The sequence below is a fragment of the Nyctibius grandis genome, chromosome 25, assembly GCF_013368605.1.
Source record: "Nyctibius grandis isolate bNycGra1 chromosome 25, bNycGra1.pri, whole genome shotgun sequence".
Classification (NCBI taxonomy): Eukaryota; Metazoa; Chordata; class Aves; order Nyctibiiformes; family Nyctibiidae; genus Nyctibius; species Nyctibius grandis.
The window spans coordinates 295,957-314,574 of NC_090682.1; the positions used below are offsets into that span (position 1 = coordinate 295,957).

At 50.3% G+C, this 18,618-nt stretch overlaps 2 protein-coding genes and 1 pseudogene across 2 annotated transcripts in view; 1 reads left to right on the plus strand and 2 right to left on the minus strand.

Moving 5' to 3' along the window:
• The window catches only part of LOC137673377 (protein FAM118B-like), a 12,570-nt gene extending 7,850 nt beyond the window's left edge, over positions 1–4,720 (minus strand). The window contains exons 1-6 of the mRNA XM_068418132.1: positions 4,650–4,720; positions 2,736–2,988; positions 2,237–2,464; positions 858–986; positions 235–520; positions 4–25 (exon numbers count right to left, since the gene is read on the minus strand). Of these exons, the coding sequence (XP_068274233.1) occupies positions 4–25; positions 235–520; positions 858–986; positions 2,237–2,464; positions 2,736–2,988; positions 4,650–4,720 (989 nt within the window). The remainder of the gene's footprint in view (positions 1–3; positions 26–234; positions 521–857; positions 987–2,236; positions 2,465–2,735; positions 2,989–4,649) is intronic.
• A 2,025-nt stretch (positions 4,721–6,745) lies between these two features.
• On the plus strand, positions 6,746–10,982 carry LOC137673378 (signal recognition particle receptor subunit alpha-like). The gene is made up of 5 exons (XM_068418133.1): positions 6,746–6,754; positions 9,085–9,297; positions 9,374–9,538; positions 9,664–9,762; positions 10,569–10,982. Exons 1-5 carry the CDS (start codon positions 6,746–6,748, stop codon positions 10,695–10,697), a joined length of 615 nt encoding a protein of 204 aa, XP_068274234.1. The 3' UTR covers positions 10,698–10,982.
• A 1,341-nt stretch (positions 10,983–12,323) lies between these two features.
• Positions 12,324–17,641, minus strand: LOC137673379 (protein FAM118B-like; annotated as a pseudogene).
• Positions 17,642–18,618: the final 977 nt, after the last annotated feature.

Sequence of the window (18,618 nt, forward strand, 5' to 3'; positions counted from 1 at the left end):
AGCTGTTGTCCCTCCTTAGGCACACCTAGGAGAGAGCAAGGAACACACAGCGATTTCATAAAAGTAAACCCAGACAATTTTTTTGAGGAAACAAAAAAGCTTAAGGAATAATATAGTGCAGAGAATGGGCTATTAACACTGTCTGTGCTCCCAAGCCCACGGGATCCCCGAGTTAAGTGGGGCGAGGGTGGATGTACGCAGACAGCCATCCCACACAGCCCATAAACCCTCTACCTGTTTGACCCCTCGTGGAGATCTCACTCGCCAGCCTCTCAAAGTACTCGGGCAAGTCTGCGTATTCATCACCGTAGGAAACCACTTTAATGCCTTTGTCCTGCGTGTTCCCACGGAGCTTCTTAAACTCATGCACGTCTCTCCTCCGTACCAGCATGAAGTGCTCCAGGGCTGACTTGTGCTTCACAGCCTCTAAAAACAGGGCCTGAAACATGGTGTCATCCATAGTCCGACCACAGCCCAAGAACAGGAACGACTTATTTTCATACAGCTTCTGAATCTCTCGCTTTAAAAAAGGGAAAGAGGTTCTTAGTCAAGGCAAGCTTTATCTTCACAAGGCACAAGAGACAGCACCTGCCTTATTGCTGATGAGACTGTCATCGTTCCATCGTCCTCAACACGAGCGTGGTGAGGTGTTTTTGCAACTCAGAGGGCTAGAGAATCCATCTCTCCTCTTATTTCACAAAATTCAGGACTCTCCCACCACCCTGTGCGAAGCCCAGTCTTTAAACTCAGCTGAGTCTATGCCCGGAGCTCGCACCGGGAACGGGGATATGTATATAGACAATGTCTGGCACCCCAAAGCATGCCCTGCAGAGAGAAGGGAAGGCTGCCTCGCTCACCATCACCTTCGTTTTGCGCAGCGCGTTCTTGTAGCAGCCCGCGTGGAGCATGATGCCGCTGGGGTTGGTGTAAATGCCATAGAAATGCAGGACGCAGCGCTTCCTCTTCTCCTGCGCCCACTCCAGCACCTGCACAAAACAAACCCCTCCAGAAACGTTAGCGAGCACATCACGTTAGCTTCCACAGTGCTATTAAAAATACCATTTCAGGGAAGTGTTTCAAAGAGGCAGCTTCCCCCTCATCTTATCTCCTCAATGAGTCCATCAGCCTCTACATCGCAGCCTCTGGCGCTTGTTTGGGTCAACGCTTCAGTTGAACGGCGAATGTGATGGGGAGAGACCGAATCAATACACCAGACGCAGCAGAAAAAGGGGGAAAACTCTATAAATATTACATCAGCATGCTTCTCATGCCTACAAAGTTTATTTCTTGGCCCCTCTAGGCTCTGAGAAGCTCTGAGGGAGCTCAACAGCTGACCTTCATTTCAGAAAGCCACTTCCGAAGCTCTCAGTTTACTCCTGCGGACCTTAGCTCATTTAAGCTCGCAATAATTAGAATGCTTATTTGTAACACTGGAAGTACTTCCAGCCCTGTAGATTAAGAGGTCATGCAGGAAACATGAAGCACAGAAATGAGTCAGAATGGAAAGAGACCAAGTACCGTGCAGCACCTACACGTGGCGCGTGTTTAACATGCAAACAGAAGGACCCAGCGGTAAAACCCACGGTGGGAAGATGAGGTGGGCAGGTGGCAAAGAGCTCAGGGTTTCACAGCCTCATTTTCTGCCTGACTGAAGACCTGGGGCAAAAGGAGGGAAGCTCGCGCGAAGCTCATGGCTACAAATACAAGAGCACGGCATAAGAAGCTGGAATGAGCCAGCAGGAGCCATGCAGCCATTTCAGAAAGAGGACACGGGGCAAGGGGGAAGCCTCGAAGGCTACAGCCTCGAAAATGCTCCGTCACAAGAAGGACTCAGCAGCACATTATAAAAATAGAAAGGTCAGCTTTGTGTCTCGCACGGAGTTCCCCGTGTCGGTTAGAAACATCAACCCACGCCTTATGTGGAAGCAAGGCTTCAGCAAGGCCAAGCCAGAAGTTTCAAGGACAGAGATCAAAGAAATACCAGGCTTCAGGGCTCCTCCTGAGCAATGGATGTCAGCCAGCAAGCACAGCATTTCAGAAACCAGCGTTCGTCTTCATTCCTCTGCTCACTGCCCCAAATGGGCAGAGCCTCTGCTTGGAGTTTGGCTGACATCAATTAAATTACTACAAGCAGCACAATCCCCTTACACGGGTGTGAGGGCACATCCCACAGCCGCCACCGTCCTGCGGTGTCCCAGCTCAGCCCTGACGTTTAAAAAAGATCATCATCGTTTACCTTCTTTCCATCCGTCAGGTCAAGAGACTCCAGAGGCTTCCCCTGCTGTGCTGCGTACAGTTCCAGCAGGTTATCAAAGTTTGTGGTTAACACCAGCGCCCCGTTTTCCATCAAGTGAAGCACAGACTGAAGCAGCTGCTTCCCAGAATCTTCCATTTTAGATTCCAGGTCATCAAACACCTTGTATAAACACTCTTCGAAACGGCCTGAGTCAACATGTCTCGTGGACTGAGAAGGGGAGAGAGATTAAGATCAGAGTTGGAATATTTAAATCTCTGGTACCAGGTACTCCCCCCGCACCATACTCCCAGTGAGATACCCAAAAGCTGGTGTCCACAGCAGAGTTATGCCTCAGGAACCCGGCACAGTTAACTGCACTTGTGGTTCCTTCTAGATAAAGGGATCGTTGGAGCTGGGGGCACGCTGGAGAACCAAATCAGGCTACTTCCAAAAGCCAAATCCTAATCAGAGTCTAAACCCCTCCTACAAGCACACTCACCGGTGACAGCTCCTGGATAAAGTCATGGGCAACGTGAACCAAGTTCTCGTCTTCATCGAGACGCTTTTGAAACCGTCTGCTCTCTTTACCTGCCAGCCAACTAAACTCAATAGCAACATCCATGAGGGCCTGGATTAATCCCTTCTGAGACTGCAGTGCCGGGACCTGTGGAGCAACTGCTGCGCTGATTCCTGTCCCGATCACCAAAACGAGTTCCCGAGGCTCCTTGGTTTTGAGGCTTGGCAACAGCTTCCTGCAAGAGGAGAAAGTAGGTACCATCGTAGATGGAAGGATGTCTCGGGTCATGAAGACCGAGGACAAGGGAGGTGCCCTCTGCCTAAATTTTGAATCAACATTAGAGTCCTCCCAGAAACAGAGGATGAAAGGAACAGCTTGGTGTCCCTCAAAGACAGCACGCAGCTCCACGGATCAACGTCCCCAATGCCCACAGTTACGAGGTACACAATCACAACGCATTTGGCAATCGAGTCCATTACCCAGACGGTTACTGGGGAAGCCAGTACGGCCCAGGAATACTTCTGAAAGAGCTGTGGGGCTATATTCTCCTTCGTCCTCCTCCCCTCTTCCTTATTTTCCTAGCTTTCCACCTGCACAGTGCTTTTAAATTTGCCGTTTATTAAGTAGATGTGCATCTCCTCATCACGCCTTGCCTGACACCAAGCTGCTTTGCTGAAGCAGGGGACCAGCTCCAGCTTCCCAGAGGATGGAAGCAGCAGCCCAGGGAGGCAGCTCATTTGGAAGGAATGGTTTTTATCTGCAAACACGTGATGCTTAGTGAGAAGGGGGAAAGGAAACCGACAGCGCACAGATGGAGCTTTGCCTCCCCTCCACTGCGAAAACAGACGGGTTAACCCTTTTCTTGAGGAGGTTTTCACTGTTAGTGGCGATAAATGGGTTGTAATTTTGGGACTGCAAGCCTCACGTGCAAAGAATAAATGAGTATTCATGCTAATGAGCAAGCATAAAAACACAACCAGCAACCTAGGGACTGAAATCCAAAATAATAACAAATACCCAAGTCTTAACGTCCTAAGCGACAGCTCTGGAAGAGGCATTCTGTTCCCACGCTGATAAATCCACTTGTTTCTATCCTGAGCAAGTTAAATATAATCTCCCAGCCTCTTTTCTCCTCATTCCACATCACTGGATCAACCTTGAGACCAGGGCTCCCTCCCAGAAACTATTCTCCAGCCCTCCATAACTCGTAAATAAATCAGGTTAGTGGAAGACATGGTTTAGCGGGCATGGTGGCGTTGGGTCAATGGTTGGACTTGATGATCTTTCAGGTCTTCTCCAACCTTAACAATTCTATGATTCTATGAGACAACTCCCTAGATGAATTAGCTGCTCGGTCGCAGACAGCGATGCCTTCATTCCTGAGCCCATCCTATCGCAGTAGCCACAGTACCAACCCTGGATGGAAAGAAGCGTGGGCATGCCCCAAGTCAGCGCCATGCTCAGGTCCCCGATTGGAGACCTGTGAGGTGACCTATTTATTAGTATGAGAAGCCTCCAGAGTGGAATTATTTAGCCTTTACATGCAGCAAAATCATACTGATTTGAGTAATTGCCTGTCCTCCTGGGAACCGGCATCCAGCTCAAGCGAAGAAGCACAACCACCACACCTGCCATGACCCCACGGACAGGACCTGGGCTAAAACCCTGGAGGCAGTGGAGGAAAAAAACAGCTTTCTGGGTAACCATGCATCCTGGCTTAGGGGTTAGAGAAAAAAAACAGCAACAAAGTACTTTCTGGGTGTTAAGGCCTTGGCTCAGCAACCGAAACGACCGCTGGGGCTCGGTGCCAAGTGTCTCGTGCTCTTCAAAGAACAACACGAGGTTATGGAAAAAGCTCTTATCAGAAGAAATTCGCTGGAGTAGAATTAAATTTACCTGGGCCTTTTCGCAGGTGGCATTCCATCTTGCCCCGATGTTCCTTCACCCAGGCTCAGCGTAGAAGCCATCCAGTTTCTCTAGTAGACAAATCACCACAAGCAAAGTCACTACACACATGCAACGCGACGTGGAACAGACCAGCGTTTCACGGGCGGAGAAATAACCGGCGTTTGTTATCTTTATGAGATCACCTTTGGGCTGAGAACAGCACATTTTTGTTCCTGAACTCTGCCCCCACAGCTCTCATCCACTTCCTGAACTTTACAAAGAAGCTCGACCAAATTGTGGGGTTGCTTTGGACAGAACCGGGTTGCAAACCCTTCGTTTCACCTTGTCTTCACCCAAGAGCCCGTATCTTGGAGCAGGCACTCCCCCCCTTTCCGAGGCGAAACTTGCTGCTTGGGATAAACAGCAGGAGGGAAGAAAGACAAAAAGCTTGTTGTTGGCTACAAAAAGCTTGTTGTTGGCTACAAAAAGCCACCGAGAGCATTTAATTCTCCGGTGATGAGAGAAGGATGATCCAGCCCGCCGTATCCCACAGGCGGTGGGATCTCGCAAAGGAAGTCCCATGGCTGAGAACTCTTTCAACAGCCCACGATATAAAGTATAAAAGCTCTGCCAGCACACGGTCCTCTCCCACTCTGCCTCTCCAAAATATTAAAAGGGAAAGAAAGCAGACAGAACTCTTCACCCTCATCCATTTTTTCTTGCTAATTGTAATGATGGTCCAGTAAAAATTCTGGTAGGCAGACGTCAGCGTGAGAGCTGCCGGCCCAAAATCCCAGCTTCTTACTGGGGTTCTCGGTGAGATCTGAGCGGTTTGTCCTCCAAATGAGATGCCCACGATCGCTCCGCTGCGGCAAAGCGGCGGGGAAGGTGCTGGCTGCCAGGTGAAACTTGTACAAACCTCAGCTGTGCTGCAAACGTTGGCAGGGATCGTTTAAGAAGGGGCCCCAATAATCTAGCTAACAGTCATCTTTTGATGGGGGATGATGAAAACAGGGCACAGCGACTCTCGCAGGTGCTTGCCAGCCTTTCATTTCGGACTGCTTCTGAAAATGTTTAATTATAAGTACGACGATAATATATCAACATAATAATATAATAATATTATAACACCTCAGAGAGCTGGTCTTCACAACCTGCCTCCTGAAACACCACTTAGCTGCCCATCACCTCAAAAAATCAAAATTATTTTACTGCAGAGAACCCACTGGACACTCAAGCAGTAAGGTCAAACTCGCCCTGAGTGAATACAACCAAGCACAGTCAGGATGGAAAACATCAAGGGGGAAAAAAAAAAACCTCTTTTTTTTTTTAATTCTAGTAGGGTAAGATCTCTCATTTTGGATTAGCTGATTCTTCTGGAAGAACAGGCTGCTTCCACAATGCCAGCCAAACGTTAATTAACGGCGCAAAGACGCTTTAAGACGAGCTAGGGATTAAAGCCCGTAACCTTCGTTAACGGGAATATTTAAGAAGGAAGTTGGTGAAAAGCAACACGCTGAACTCCCGCTGCTGTCCAGGTCTGCCCTCAAGCCCCTCCGAAGAAGCATGTCTAACAGCTGAGGTAAAACCCTCCCCAGCTTCTCAACCAGCTGAGTTTACGGCTATAATTTAAGTTTATATTAGCTTTCGGTTGCGAATTATCTGCTCAGTCTCTAATATCAAGCCTGTTTATAAACTCCTACCTCATTTTGCTTGTTCACCTGCCTGAGCACTGTTCCTATTTCGCTCGTCCTACATGTCTGCATTACTTTAAACAGCAGAACAGGAGTTATCAGTTCAATTTTTAAGCACTAAGGACGTTTCAAAAGTCGTTTTGAACACAGGAAAAAACGCCCTTTCTAATTATAGTTACCAAGAAATAGTTGTCTAATATCACTGAACTTCACTCTTCATTCTTATTTAATGCAGATAGCCAAAAAGGAAAACAAAAAAACATCAGAAATAATATCTAGTTGTCTTCTGTCTCCAAAAAAGTGCTTATTTCTCTTAAGAACAAGTCTTGGAGATTCAGCTAAGAAATATTAACCTCCAGATTTTAGGCCTGGGGAGAAGCTCTGCTCTCCAGGGGCATCAATCACGCCGGCATGGTCGAGGTAACCGAAATTAAACAGCATTACCTCAGCGCGTGGCACCACTGCTGCGGGGAAAAAAGCAGCGAGGGGACCCTGCCATGCCATGAGCGTGGCTGCCGTGAAGGAGAGGGAGCGACGGGCACTTACAAGATAAGAAGCGTCTCCCCAGTCTTCCTCCTCGAGCCTTCGGGAACATTCCAGCTATTTAGACTACAGGGAGTCGGAGAGAGCGTAAACATCAAACTCCCTGGGTTCTTGGCTCGCCTGCCCCCTTCTCCTCTCACAGCCTGGTCTCTCATCACCTTTATTAATGGCTTACATTAACAAATTACATTAATAAAGTACATAATATGCTTACAGAGTTCCTGCACAGAGTCCTCCACACCAAAGAAATCAGTTAATTTACCTTTTAAATAACCCTATCAGTTAATAGACCTTTGAGGGACAGATTGCAGCAAGGAACCGTTATCTTGATGCCCCAAGTCAGCAACACTGAATAAACCTAACCACAACAATCCCATATGTCATATAAAGACACACTCAGCTGCAAAAACGCCCCAAATACAAAGATGTATCCCAGCTAAAACCAAACACCTAACCAAAGCGTACGCCAAATCAACGCCGAGGCTCACACTTGAGCGTGTATTTACAGAAAACTTGCTGTAAGTCCACAAAACACGCACAACAGGACTATGCTGCTCTGTCAACGCCAGACTCCAGCCTGCAGAACCACTCCTGGGGAAATGAATGAGATGTTTTCTCCACCGACTCATCACCGAAGGAGGTGGGGAAAGGTGCGGATGCCCTTTGTCTCCACGCTCAGCAGCTACTACACAAGTAAAGCTACACCAGCACGCCTGACCTGAACACTTTAAGGGAAGTAAAAACTGCGTGCTTCCAGCTCAATGCTGGAAGATTTACCCCTCAATTTATATAAATGCCCCTCAAATTATATCAAGGAGCAAGTACAAAGTCATTGCTCATCAATTATTTTTAGCTGCTTTGAGCGCTGAGAAGAACTACCCCCAGTGAGGGCGTAATTCACATCTCCTTTTTTAATTAAGCGGCTTCAAGATGTTGGGATAAGACAGACGTTACATTCCAGTTTAAAACCCGCTACGTTTGGGCTAGAAGAATCCAAAAGGATGTTAATGAGTTGTTCCCTGTCCGACTCCGTGGGAGTCACAATGGGAGCAGGCCCGCACGGCTCGTCAAAACCACCCTAGGAAGGGACAGGCTTCTGAGGTAACGCGGACCTGTGGCACGAGGAAAACAAGCCCTTAAAACACATCAGAGGTTTGTATTTAACGCTGTGATCCTCCATTTGCTTTGGGCTCCCACCGGCTTCATGAAAACCGAGAGCGAACACAGCGAAGCCCAGCGAGGGGGGTTTTAGCACCTTCAGGGACGGCCGGCGCCTCGAGGCCTTACCTTTCCTCTCTGCTGCGCCCCTTCCTCGCCCGCTCTCATGCTAAACCTGAGGGAAAAGCAAGAAGAAGATATTTCAGCAGGCAGGGAGGAAGCTGAGGGGGGAAAAAACGGCCAAGAAAATGGCTTTTAAAGAGGGTGACGGTATGGGGGGGGGGCGCTGACAGAGCGGCAACGCTGAGGTGAAGCTGGGTCCCAGCGCCCCCCGGCCCCCTCGGGCTCACCCCCCGCTTCGTCACCCTCGGGGCTCCTCCCATGGCAGCACCTACCCCGGCCCACCGTTGCCATGGCAACGCTGCCCCCCCACTTCCCACCTACCCCGGCCCGCCGTCGCCATGGCAACGCTCCCCCCCCCCAGCCTACCCCGGCCCGCTGTCGCCACGGCAAAGTTCCCCCCCCTCCTCTCCCCGGTTCCCGCCCCGCACTCACCTAGCGCCGCGTGCCCAGCCCCACGCGGAGACGCCCGCCCCGCCCCGCCCCGGCGCCTCGCGCCCTGCCCCGCCCCCTGCGTGCGGCGGTGGGGAGGGGATTGCGCGAGATTTCACTGAATTCTCGCGATGCTTCACGGGGTATAAAAGGCGGCGGGCGCATGCGCCTGGCAGTCGCAGCCTGTGCGCGGCGGCGGAGGTTGGTGCGGCGGCCGCAGCCTGTCAGGGGGCGGTGTGAGGGTGCGGGGGCTGCTGTAGGCTTAGTGGGAGTGACTGTGGCCTGTTAGCCCTCAGGGGCCTTCCTCCCTCATGTCCTTTCCTTGAACTGCCTCTTTGCTTGGGTTTGTGTCCGTGCAATGTGTGTCCAACCCTGTGAGGTAGCAAGAGCAGCGCTTGGCCTCAGCTGGCTGCTGTAATTCTGTGTCCTCCTAGCTGTCTGGGACCGGGGTGATGGGGTCAGACTGTGGCTTTTTTTTGATCCGTTGCCACCTACAGATCTCGTTCTGGCTCATCGAGAACGGTTTCAGCGTCCTCATCGCCGCCTGCGACACCTTCCGCGCGGGAGTGGTGGAGCGGCTCCGCACCCACACCCATCGCCTCAACGCTCTGCACCCTCCGGAGAGCCACGGCGGGCGAACCATGGTGCAGCTCTACGAGAAGGGCTACGGCAAGGACGCCGCGGGGATCACCGTGGAGGCCATCTCTTACGGACGGCGGAAAACCACCGTCGGGAGATGCCGTTTTGGGGGAGCGTCCTGCTTAAGGTTGTCTCCTCGTCTTCCCAGCTCGGAACCAGGGCTTTGACGTGGTGCTGGTGGACACGGCGGGCCGCATGCAGGACAGCACTCCGTTGATGACGGCGCTGGCCAAACTCATCGCTGTCAACGCTAACGACTTGGTCCTGTTCGTTGGGGAAGCGCTGGTGGGAAATGAGGCTGTGGATCAGCTGGTGAGTGTCGGGGCTTTGTTTCCTGAAAGATCGAGGGGAAAAAAATTGTGCTTTGGAGGTTTTATCGGAGATTCGGACAGCGGCAGCACCATGAACATGACTTTTGGATCAATTCTCTCCCTCAGGTCAAGTTCAACAAGGCGCTGGCTGATCACTCCATGGCCCAGACACCACGGCTCGTCGATGGGATTGTCCTCACCAAATTTGATACCATTGATGACAAGGTAAGGAGACCGAGACGACTCTGCATGGAGCTTCCCACTGGGGACCAGAGGGGGAAGAGATGGGAATTGGCAAACACAGGGCGCTTCTGCGCTGTCCTGGCCACTGTCCCCTGCCGCCTTCTTGCATTTAAGCCACTTAACCAAAACTTTAGCAGCCTCAGAATCACACAGAATCAACCAGGTTGGAAGAGCCCTCTGGGATCATCGAGTCCGACCATTGCCCTGACACCACCATGTCAACTAGACCATGGCGCTAAGTGCCATGTCCAGCCTTTTCTTAAACCCCTCCAGAGATGGTGACTCCACCACCTCCCTGGGCAGCCCCTTCCAATGGCTAATGACCCTTTCTGAGAAGAAATGCTTCCTGATGTCCAACCTGACCCTCCCCTGGTGAAGCTTGAGGCTGTGTCCTCTTGTCCTATCGCTAGTTGCCTGGCAGAAGAGGCTGACTCCCACTTCACTACAACCTCCCTTCAGGTAGTTGTAGACTGCAATAAGGTCACCTCTGAGCCTCCTCTTCTCCAGGCTACACAACCCCAGCTCCCTCAGCCTTTCCTCGTAGGTCAGACCCTCCAGACCCTTCACCAGCTTGGTCGCCCTCCTCTGGACTTGCCCTCCTCATTTCCACACACGTGGAGAATGGAGCCGTGAGGTCTCTTGGTTTCTATGCATCACCACAGCGGGGCATATAGTGACCATACAGATCTGGAAAGTAGGAGGAGGCTCACTATCTGACAAGCTTTTCGAGGTGTTCCCCTGAGGGGGGTAGCAGGGGAGTTGCTAACGGTGCTTGTTGTTCTCGGCAGGTCGGCGCCGCCATCTCCATGACCTACATCACGAGCAAGCCCATCGTTTTCGTTGGTACCGGACAAACTTACTGTGATCTGCGAAGCCTTAATGCCAAGGCCGTGGTCGCAGCGCTCATGAAGGCCTAAAAAAAATCCACCAAATTGCTGTTTGCAGCTGTCTGAGAAGAACATGCTTTACCCCGTTACCGACTAGTCTTTCCCGTGTAGTGCAGAACAGAATGAAGGGCTGCCAGCACGAGGGGTATATATTTTTTTTTTGGATAAAACTCCTTTTATCCAGCAAAACCCTTTCCCCTGGGTTCCTTCATTCTGTTTTAAGCGACGCAGGCTCCCTCGCGGGGAGGCTGAAGCCAGAGCTTTGTATTGTTCGTGCTGCACAGGCAGCGCAAGGACCTGCTGTGCTTTTTGAGGGGTTTGAAGATGTGGGGTTTTTTTGAGCTGCTTTTGATTTTAGTTTGGGAGTGATTTTTGTCAAGGGTGAGCAGGATAGCCGCAGCGTTAGAAGAGCTGGCTGTTAATGTCGCTGCTGGTGGCTGATAAAGCCTGCGCTGGGCTGGAGGGGAGATGCTGAATTGCCTTAAAGTCCCCATTTCTGTCATCACCAGGACTCTGGAGCAGGGTACCTGGACACCAGCTATTGGGGCAGGAGCTGGAGAGCTGCAGCATCTTGGTCCCATAGAGAAGGAAAGCGGCGTGGCCCTGCCTGTCTCCTGCCTGCAGGCCTCAGCGTTTATTTGCTAGTAAAAAAGAGAAAAAAACAAACCAAATTAATACTGGGAGATAATGGTGGCTGTTTGCTGCTTTCCTGCACCCTTTCTCCCCGCCCCGCCGCCTTCAAGTGCCTCTTGATCCCGGTCTGAAGTGCTACACTGAATAATACAAAACTCTCTTTACGATGTCTTGTAGCTCTGTATCGCAGATGTGCTACAGTGCAATAAATCGAATGCTGTCTGCTAAGAGACATAATTTATATAAAATAAACTTCATCATTTGTTCTCCGTGTATAAATAACTTGCCTCCAACAGGACATATTTCCTGCTTGGAGGGGAAACAAAACTGCTTGTGTGAGGTCGTTAAGAGGGCGTGTAAATCACACACCAGCCAAAAGTGAAGTGAAGAGGCCTTTAATACAAGCTTTGACATATAAAATACAGTATAAAGACCGGACTAGAAAACTAGAGCTTCAAGGAAGAAAATGCTCAAGTTTCATGTTTTTAATTCAAAGTACACAATACAAAAGCACTAAGTATGAAATTAGAGGAGGCTGCAGCTCCCCCGGGGAGACCATGCTCCCAACCGTGATAACAAAGACAATTAATTAGGATGTTAAACCAGGCGTCTGTGCGAGGAGGCTCTGCCCGGGGCCTGCAGTGTCCCGGCTCAGCTCCATGCGTGTGGGCAGCAGCTCGACAGCAGTGGGCTTTGCTCCTCGCCTAGACTGGCCTTCAACCACGTAAACCTCCGTGGGAGCTGCTGGTGTCACCGAAATCGGGAATAAACCCTCTTAACACCAATGTAGCATTAAGAAGCAGGCACACCTTTATTGCAGCGCTGGGCAGCACGGCGGGTAGCCCCTCCAAAGCCGTGCGCGTCTCCCTTGAGAAATCATTCTGTATTGATGTAGTAAAATGTTACATATTCATTACAATTCTAAGAATTCCTAGACATACGCATAACTTTTCCCCGAAAAGGTGGTCTTTATTATAATGAGTTCCAAGAAATCATTTCCATAGTCTCCGCCTTTAACTCCTCCTAGTTGCGCATGCGTATTTTCTTCTGGTGGTCGTGGGCCTGGGTCTCCGCGATGAAGGCCGTATGTCTTCCTCGCTGTGCACTTTTCACCTCTCCTTCTTGCGCAGGCGTATTAGCACCTTGGCTCTTGGTCAAACCTCAAGACCAGTTCTAGCTGGTTCCAAAGCAAGAAGTCCAGCTAACCCTATTGTATTCAACTAGTGTCCGTGACGGTCTCTTAACAGCACAAAAGGTCCAGTAACTCACCTAACGGGGTGTCCACGGTAACCCGTTAAAATTTAACAACCTATGGCTAACTCTACAGACTCTATAGCAAACACAGTACCCCTTTTCCCAGTATACCTGTCTTATTAAGATTGAATTTTATTTGATTTTTGAGTATTGGTAACACTGGCTCTGGCTTAAGCCCGTCCTAGGGAGTCCCCCGCCGCAGTCTGGGTCTGGTGCTCAAGCGGTGCATCCTGCAGGACAGTAAAGGCTCTGCAAAACCTGCCTGAGAGGCTGCTGGGCTCCCGGCGAGTCGCAAAGAGCAAAGTTACTCTTCAGTTCGGGAGAATCCTACCTTTGATCTCGGCGTGGAGCAGCTGCAGAGCCGTTGAGCTGTTGTCCCTCCTTAGGCACACCTAGGAGAGAGCAAGGAACACACAGCGATTTCATAAAAGTAAACCCAGACAATTTTTTTGAGGAAACAAAAAAGCTTAAGGAATAATATAGTGCAGAGAATGGGCTATTAACACTGTCTGTGCTCCCAAGCCCACGGGATCCCCGAGTTAAGTGGGGCGAGGGTGGATGTACGCAGACAGCCATCCCACACAGCCCATAAACCCTCTACCTGTTTGACCCTGCGTGGAGATCTCACTCGCCAGCCTCTCAAAGTACTCGGGCAAGTCTGCGTATTCATCACCGTAGGAAACCACTTTAATGCCTTTGTCCTGCGTGTTCCCACGGAGCTTCTTAAACTCATGCACGTCTCTCCTCCGTACCAGCATGAAGTGCTCCAGGGCTGACTTGTGCTTCACAGCCTCTAAAAACAGGGCCTGAAACATGGTGTCATCCATAGTCCGACCACAGCCCAAGAACAGGAACGACTTATTTTCATACAGCTTCTGAATCTCTCGCTTTAAAAAAGGGAAAGAGGTTCTTAGTCAAGGCAAGCTTTATCTTCACAAGGCACAAGAGACAGCACCTGCCTTATTGCTGATGAGACTGTCATCGTTCCATCGTCCTCAACACGAGCGTGGTGAGGTGTTTTTGCAACTCAGAGGGCTAGAGAATCCATCTCTCCTCTTATTTCACAAAATTCAGGACTCTCCCACCACCCTGTGCGAAGCCCAGTCTTTAAACTCAGCTGAGTCTATGCCCGGAGCTCGCACCGGGAACGGGGATATGTATATAGACAACGTCTGGCACCCCAAAGCATGCCCTGCAGAGAGAAGGGAAGGCTGCCTCGCTCACCATCACCTTCGTTTTGCGCAGCGCGTTCTTGTAGCAGCCCGCGTGGAGCATGATGCCGCTGGGGTTGGTGTAAATGCCATAGAAATGCAGGACGCAGCGCTTCCTCTTCTCCTGCGCCCACTCCAGCACCTGCACAAAACAAACCCCTCCAGAAACGTTAGCGAGCACATCACGTTAGCTTCCACAGTGCTATTAAAAATACCATTTCAGGGAAGTGTTTCAAAGAGGCAGCTTCCCCCTCATCTTATCTCCTCAATGAGTCCATCAGCCTCTACATCGCAGCCTCTGGCGCTTGTTTGGGTCAACGCTTCAGTTGAACGGCGAATGCGATGGGGAGAGACCGAATCAATACACCAGACGCAGCAGAAAAAGGGGGAAAACTCTATAAATATTACATCAGCATGCTTCTCATGCCTACAAAGTTTATTTCTTGGCCCCTCTAGGCTCTGAGAAGCTCTGAGGGAGCTCAACAGCTGACCTTCATTTCAGAAAGCCACTTCCGAAGCTCTCAGTTTACTCCTGCGGACCTTAGCTCATTTAAGCTCGCAATAATTAGAATGCTTATTTGTAACACTGGAAGTACTTCCAGCCCTGTAGATTAAGAGGTCATGCAGGAAACATGAAGCACAGAAATGAGTCAGAATGGAAAGAGACCAAGTACCGTGCAGCACCTACACGTGGCGCGTGTTTAACATGCAAACAGAAGGACCCAGCGGTAAAACCCACGGTGGGAAGATGAGGTGGGCAGGTGGCAAAGAGCTCAGGGTTTCACAGCCTCATTTTCTGCCTGACTGAAGACCTGGGGCAAAAGGAGGGAAGCTCACGCGAAGCTCATGGCTACAAATACAAGAGCACGGCATAAGAAGCTGGAATGAGCCAGCAGGAGCCATGCAGCCATTTCAGAAAGAGGACACGGGGCAAGGGGGAAGCCTCGAAGGCTACAGCCTCGAAAATGCTCCGTCACAAGAAGGACTCAGCAGCACATTATAAAAATAGAAAGGTCAGCTTTGTGTCTCGCACGGAGTTCCCCGTGTCGGTTAGAAACATCAACCCACGCCTTATGTGGAAGCAAGGCTTCAGCAAGGCCAAGCCAGAAGTTTCAAGGACAGAGATCAAAGAAATACCAGGCTTCAGGGCTCCTCCTGAGCAATGGATGTCAGCCAGCAAGCACAGCATTTCAGAAACCAGCGTTCGTCTTCATTCCTCTGCTCACTGCCCCAAATGGGCAGAGCCTCTGCTTGGAGTTTGGCTGACATCAATTAAATTACTACAAGCAGCACAATCCCCTTACACGGGTGTGAGGGCACATCCCACAGCCGCCACCGTCCTGCGGTGTCCCAGCTCAGCCCTGACGTTTAAAAAAGATCATCATCGTTTACCTTCTTTCCATCCGTCAGGTCAAGAGACTCCAGAGGCTTCCCCTGCTGTGCTGCGTACAGTTCCAGCAGGTTATCAAAGTTTGTGGTTAACACCAGCGCCCCGTTTTCCATCAAGTGAAGCACAGACTGAAGCAGCCGCTTCCCAGAATCTTCCATTTTAGATTCCAGGTCATCAAACACCTTGTATAAACACTCTTCGAAACGGCCTGAGTCAACATGTCTCGTGGACTGAGAAGGGGAGAGAGATTAAGATCAGAGTTGGAATATTTAAATCTCTGGTACCAGGTACTCCCCCCGCACCATACTCCCAGTGAGATACCCAAAAGCTGGTGTCCACAGCAGAGTTATGCCTCAGGAACCCGGCACAGTTAACTGCACTTGTGGTTCCTTCTAGATAAAGGGATCGTTGGAGCTGGGGGCACGCTGGAGAACCAAATCAGGCTACTTCCAAAAGCCAAATCCTAATCAGAGTCTAAACCCCTCCTACAAGCACACTCACCAGTGACAGCTCCTGGATAAAGTCATGGGCAACGTGAACCAAGTTCTCGTCTTCATCGAGACGCTTTTGAAACCGTCTGCTCTCTTTACCTGCCAGCCAACTAAACTCAATAGCAACATCCATGAGGGCCTGGATTAATCCCTTCCGAGACTGCAGTGCCGGGACCTGTGGAGCAACTGCTGCGCTGATTCCTGTCCCGATCACCAAAACGAGTTCCCGAGGCTCCTTGGTTTTGAGGCTTGGCAACAGCTTCCTGCAAGAGGAGAAAGTAGGTACCATCGTAGATGGAAGGATGTCTCGGGTCATGAAGACCGAGGACAAGGGAGGTGCCCTCTGCCTAAATTTTGAATCAACATTAGAGTCCTCCCAGAAACAGAGGATGAAAGGAACAGCTTGGTGTCCCTCAAAGACAGCACGCAGCTCCACGGATCAACGTCCCCAATGCCCACAGTTACGAGGTACACAATCACAACGCATTTGGCAATCGAGTCCATTACCCAGACGGTTACTGGGGAAGCCAGTACGGCCCAGGAATACTTCTGAAAGAGCTGTGGGGCTATATTCTCCTTCGTCCTCCTCCCCTCTTCCTTATTTTCCTAGCTTTCCACCTGCACAGTGCTTTTAAATTTGCCGTTTATTAAGTAGATGTGCATCTCCTCATCACGCCTTGCCTGACACCAAGCTGCTTTGCTGAAGCAGGGGACCAGCTCCAGCTTCCCAGAGGATGGAAGCAGCAGCCCAGGGAGGCAGCTCATTTGGAAGGAATGGTTTTTATCTGCAAACACGTGATGCTTAGTGAGAAGGGGGAAAGGAAACCGACAGCGCACAGATGGAGCTTTGCCTCCCCTCCACTGCGAAAACAGACGAGTTAACCCTTTTCTTGAGGAGGTTTTCACTGTTAGTGGCGATAAATGGGTTGTAATTTTGGGACTGCAAGCCTCACGTGCAAAGAATAAATGAGTATTCATGCTAATGAGCAAGCATAAAAACACAACCAGCAACCTAGGGACTGAAATCCAAAATAATAACAAATACCCAAGTCTTAACGTCCTAAGCGACAGCTCTGGAAGAGGCATTCTGTTCCCACGCTGATAAATCCACTTGTTTCTATCCTGAGCAAGTTAAATATAATCTCCCAGCCTCTTTTCTCCTCATTCCACATCACTGGATCAACCTTGAGACCAGGGCTCCCTCCCAGAAACTATTCTCCAGCCCTCCATAACTCGTAAATAACTCAGGTTAGTGGAAGACATGGTTTAGCGGGCATGGTGGCATTGGGTCAATGGTTGGACTTGATGATCTTTCAGGTCTTCTCCAACCTTAACAATTCTATGATTCTATGAGACAACTCCCTAGATGAATTAGCTGCTCGGTCGCAGACAGCGATGCCTTCATTCCTGAGCCCATCCTATCGCAGTAGCCACAGTACCAACCCTGGATGGAAAGAAGCGTGGGCATGCCCCAAGTCAGTGCCATGCTCAGGTCCCCGATTGGAGACCTGTGAGGCGACCTATTTATTAGTATGAGAAGCCTCCAGAGTGGAATTATTTAGCCTTTACATGCAGCAAAATCATACTGATTTGAGTAATTGCCTGTCCTCCTGGGAACCGGCATCCAGCTCAAGCGAAGAAGCACAACCACCACACCTGCCATGACCCCACGGACAGGACCTGGGCTAAAACCGCGGAGGCAGTGGAGGAAAAAAACAGCTTTCTGGGTAACCATGCCTCCTGGCTTAGGGGTTAGAGAAAAAAAACAGCAACAAAGTACTTTCTGGGTGTTAAGGCCTTGGCTCAGCAACCGAAACGACCGCTGGGGCTCGGTGCCAAGTGTCTCGTGCTCTTCAAAGAACAACACGAGGTTATGGAAAAAGCTCTTATCAGAAGAAATTCGCTGGAGTAGAATTAAATTTACCTGGGCCTTTTTGCAGGTGGCATTCCATCTTGCCCCGATGTTCCTTCACCCAGGCTCAGCGTAGAAGCCATCCAGTTTCTCTAGTAGACAAATCACCACAAGCAAAGTCACTACACACATGCAACGCGACGTGGAACAGACCAGCGTTTCACGGGCAGAGAAATAACCGGCGTTTGTTATCTTTATGAGATCACCTTTGGGCTGAGAACAGCACATTTTTGTTCCTGAACTCTGCCCCCACAGCTCTCATCCACTTCCTGAACTTTACAAAGAAGCTCGACCAAATTGTGGGGTTGCTTTGGACAGAACCGGGTTGCAAACCCTTCGTTTCACCTTGTCTTCACCCAAGAGCCCGTATCTTGGAGCAGGCACTCCCCCCCTTTCCGAGGCGAAACTTGCTGCTTGGGATAAACAGCAGGAGGGAAAAAAGACAAAAAGCTTGTTGTTGGCTACAAAAAGCCACCGAGAGCATTTAATTCTCCGGTGATGAGAGAAGGATGATCCAGCCCGCCGTATCCCACAGGCGGTGGGATCTCGCAAAGGAAGTCCCATGGCTGAGAACTCTTTCAACAGCCCACGATATAAAGTACAAAAGCTCTGCCAGCACACGGTCCTCTCCCACTCTGCCTCTCCAAAATATTAAAAGGGAAAGAAAGCAGACAGAACTGTGCACCCTTATCCATTTTTTCTTGCTAATTGTAATGATGGTCCAGTAAAAATTCTGGTAGGCAGACGTCAGCGTGAGAGCTGCCGGCCCAAAATCCCAGCTTCTTACTGGGGTTCTCGGTGAGATCTGAGCGGTTTGTCCTCCAAATGAGATGCCCACGATCGCTCCGCTGCGGCAAAGCGGCGGGGAAGGTGCTGGCTGCCAGGTGAAACTTGTACAAACCTCAGCTGTGCTGCAAACGTTGGCAGGGATCGTTTAAGAAGGGGCCCCAATAATCTAGCTAACAGTCATCTTTTGATGGGGGATGATGAAAACAGGGCACAGCGACTCTCGCAGGTGCTTGCCAGCCTTTCATTTCGGACTGCTTCTGAAAATGTTTAA